The sequence below is a fragment of the Cynoglossus semilaevis genome, chromosome 14, assembly GCF_000523025.1.
Source record: "Cynoglossus semilaevis isolate Cse_v1.0 chromosome 14, Cse_v1.0, whole genome shotgun sequence".
NCBI classification, from domain to species: Eukaryota; Metazoa; Chordata; class Actinopteri; order Pleuronectiformes; family Cynoglossidae; genus Cynoglossus; species Cynoglossus semilaevis.
This window is the reverse complement of record NC_024320.1, coordinates 15,802,600-15,804,575: the sequence shown is the minus strand read 5'-3', so window position 1 is coordinate 15,804,575 and position 1,976 is coordinate 15,802,600. Positions and strand designations below refer to the sequence as shown.

Below are 1,976 nucleotides of genomic sequence, written 5' to 3'. Positions count from 1 at the left end.
ATATATATATATATATATATATATATAAACCACATTTCCAGGCACTGCGTAACCAGACTTCCTACTGTTAATCATTAGTAAAGCTGAGCAAACATGAAGACATTACTTACATCTGTATCCAACAGAACAGAAATATTACCTAGGATCTACCTAATCATGTGCCATGATTTACCCTCTATTTCTACTAAAGATGATCACCATAGAGCCTCTTGACTTTTAACACCTGCTCGAGGCACCAAAATCATCAAAATATCTTCAAAGCGCTAGCATGATACGTCAAATCTGTTGGAAACTGACAGCCCAAATGAACGTAGCCTGAGGGTGCACCTCACGACTGACCAGTCATGGAATGTAAACTGGTAAGTTAACAGCAGTGCTAGGCTTCAACCCCCGCTGCCACTACACTCTGATGCTGGACTGTTGACCTTTTCTGCCTGGACAAGCTGAGGAGGAAATTCCTTTGATTGGTATCAAAGTCCATCCAGAGAGAGTGAGGCCTGCAGGACCCAAGGGTCCAGACATGCCCTCTGTCATGATAAGGCTGATGATGGATGTCAGGCAGGAGGGGCTGCAGCGGCAACAGCCACTGATGTCTCTGAATTAAAACACTGATTCATGGCCAGGTTTCTAGTCACATGAGTATGGCTCCACTGAGCAGACGTTCAGCTGTGGCCTGTCTGATGTGTAAACAGAAGGAGATCTTTTTTATAGATTCACAGAATGATTTGTTTCCTTTGGCTTGAAATAACCTTCAGTTAATGAGAAATAACCCTCTGTTAATGTGTGTAATCTGTGCCACCTACAGTATATCCTGTAACAATTCCTGCCAGTCCAAATAAATGAAAATACTCAGACTCAGTTTCCAAAATAATAACAGCAATAATAATAATCTTTTTCTTAATTTGTTAGCTGTGAAAAACATGCTACAGTCCCAAAATGTTGGTACAATCGCCTGTAGTGATTAATAATGTGTTGAGTGAGTTTTAGAAAAACTAGTTTTCTCTAGTTTTGGTGGCAGAAAAAGGACACACTAACAGGTTGTGTCCCGAGTTCCTGCTAACAGTTCTTCCTCTACGATTGGCCACAAATGCACATCTTGATTCATGATATAAACTCATGTTCGTTTATCAAAACAGATCAGTGAAAAGAATTTAGGGCACATGTACGGAGAAGAGCCTAAAACGCTTGAACCTACAGCTATAGGATACTATTTCACCCACGCGTCATAAAGCTGTCACCTATAAATCTATCACCTTGTATTAGTTATTAGTAGGCAGCAGGGCATGTGAGACTGCAGAGTGAATATCAACAGCAGCAGTAGGAGCCAGGCTGCATTTGGCTAAAAACTAGGATCTTCCTGTTTTTTGTTTTTTGCCTCCTGAAACGGAGCATGAAACCTTAAAACAAGAAAACCCGTCTGAGCAGTTGGTTCCCACACATGTGAGCACACACACACTCCCATTTCTTTATTGCTATGTACACTTTAAGATTCAACAACACACTTCTCTTCCATTAACTATTTATCCCTGGTTCTTTATTCTCCTTTTTGCTCCTTCTCGTCTCCAGGGTCTCTCCTTTGTTCTCCACCCTCTTCACTAAACACTTTCTCTCTGACATCAGGGGCTGATTTTTCTCACTCTGGAAGCATTTTCTCCAGTAATATCAATACTTTGTACTGTATTCCATTTTGTCTTTTAAGAAACAAACTGGCTGAATTTCTTCCTTTAACCCATGAGTATCTACACGTGGACTCTCTTCTAAGGTGACATTCATTTTCTACAGCTGCCTTTCCTTTAGAATAGCAAGAAATAAACTCTATACAGGAAGATGGACCACTGTATCTGGTGCAGTATGTTGAAAAGTGTTCACATTCAGTTACTCACCTGATCTGACCCAGATTGTAGTGCCTTTTCTCTCCGTCCGTAGAGCGAGTGACACACACGGAGAAGGCGGGCTGAAGCTGCCGGAGCTCCAGA

The 1,976-nt window shown here is 41.4% G+C and overlaps 1 protein-coding gene across 1 annotated transcript in view; it reads right to left on the bottom strand.

Annotated features, from left to right (window-relative positions):
- Window positions 1-1,976, bottom strand: part of LOC103389773 (vang-like protein 1) — a 27,691-nt gene that overhangs the window by 5,448 nt on the left and 20,267 nt on the right. Inside the window, 1 exon segment of the mRNA XM_025062432.1 lies at window positions 1,884-1,976. This exon segment is cut by the window's right edge and continues 50 nt beyond it. Within this exon segment, the coding sequence (XP_024918200.1) occupies window positions 1,884-1,976 (93 nt within the window).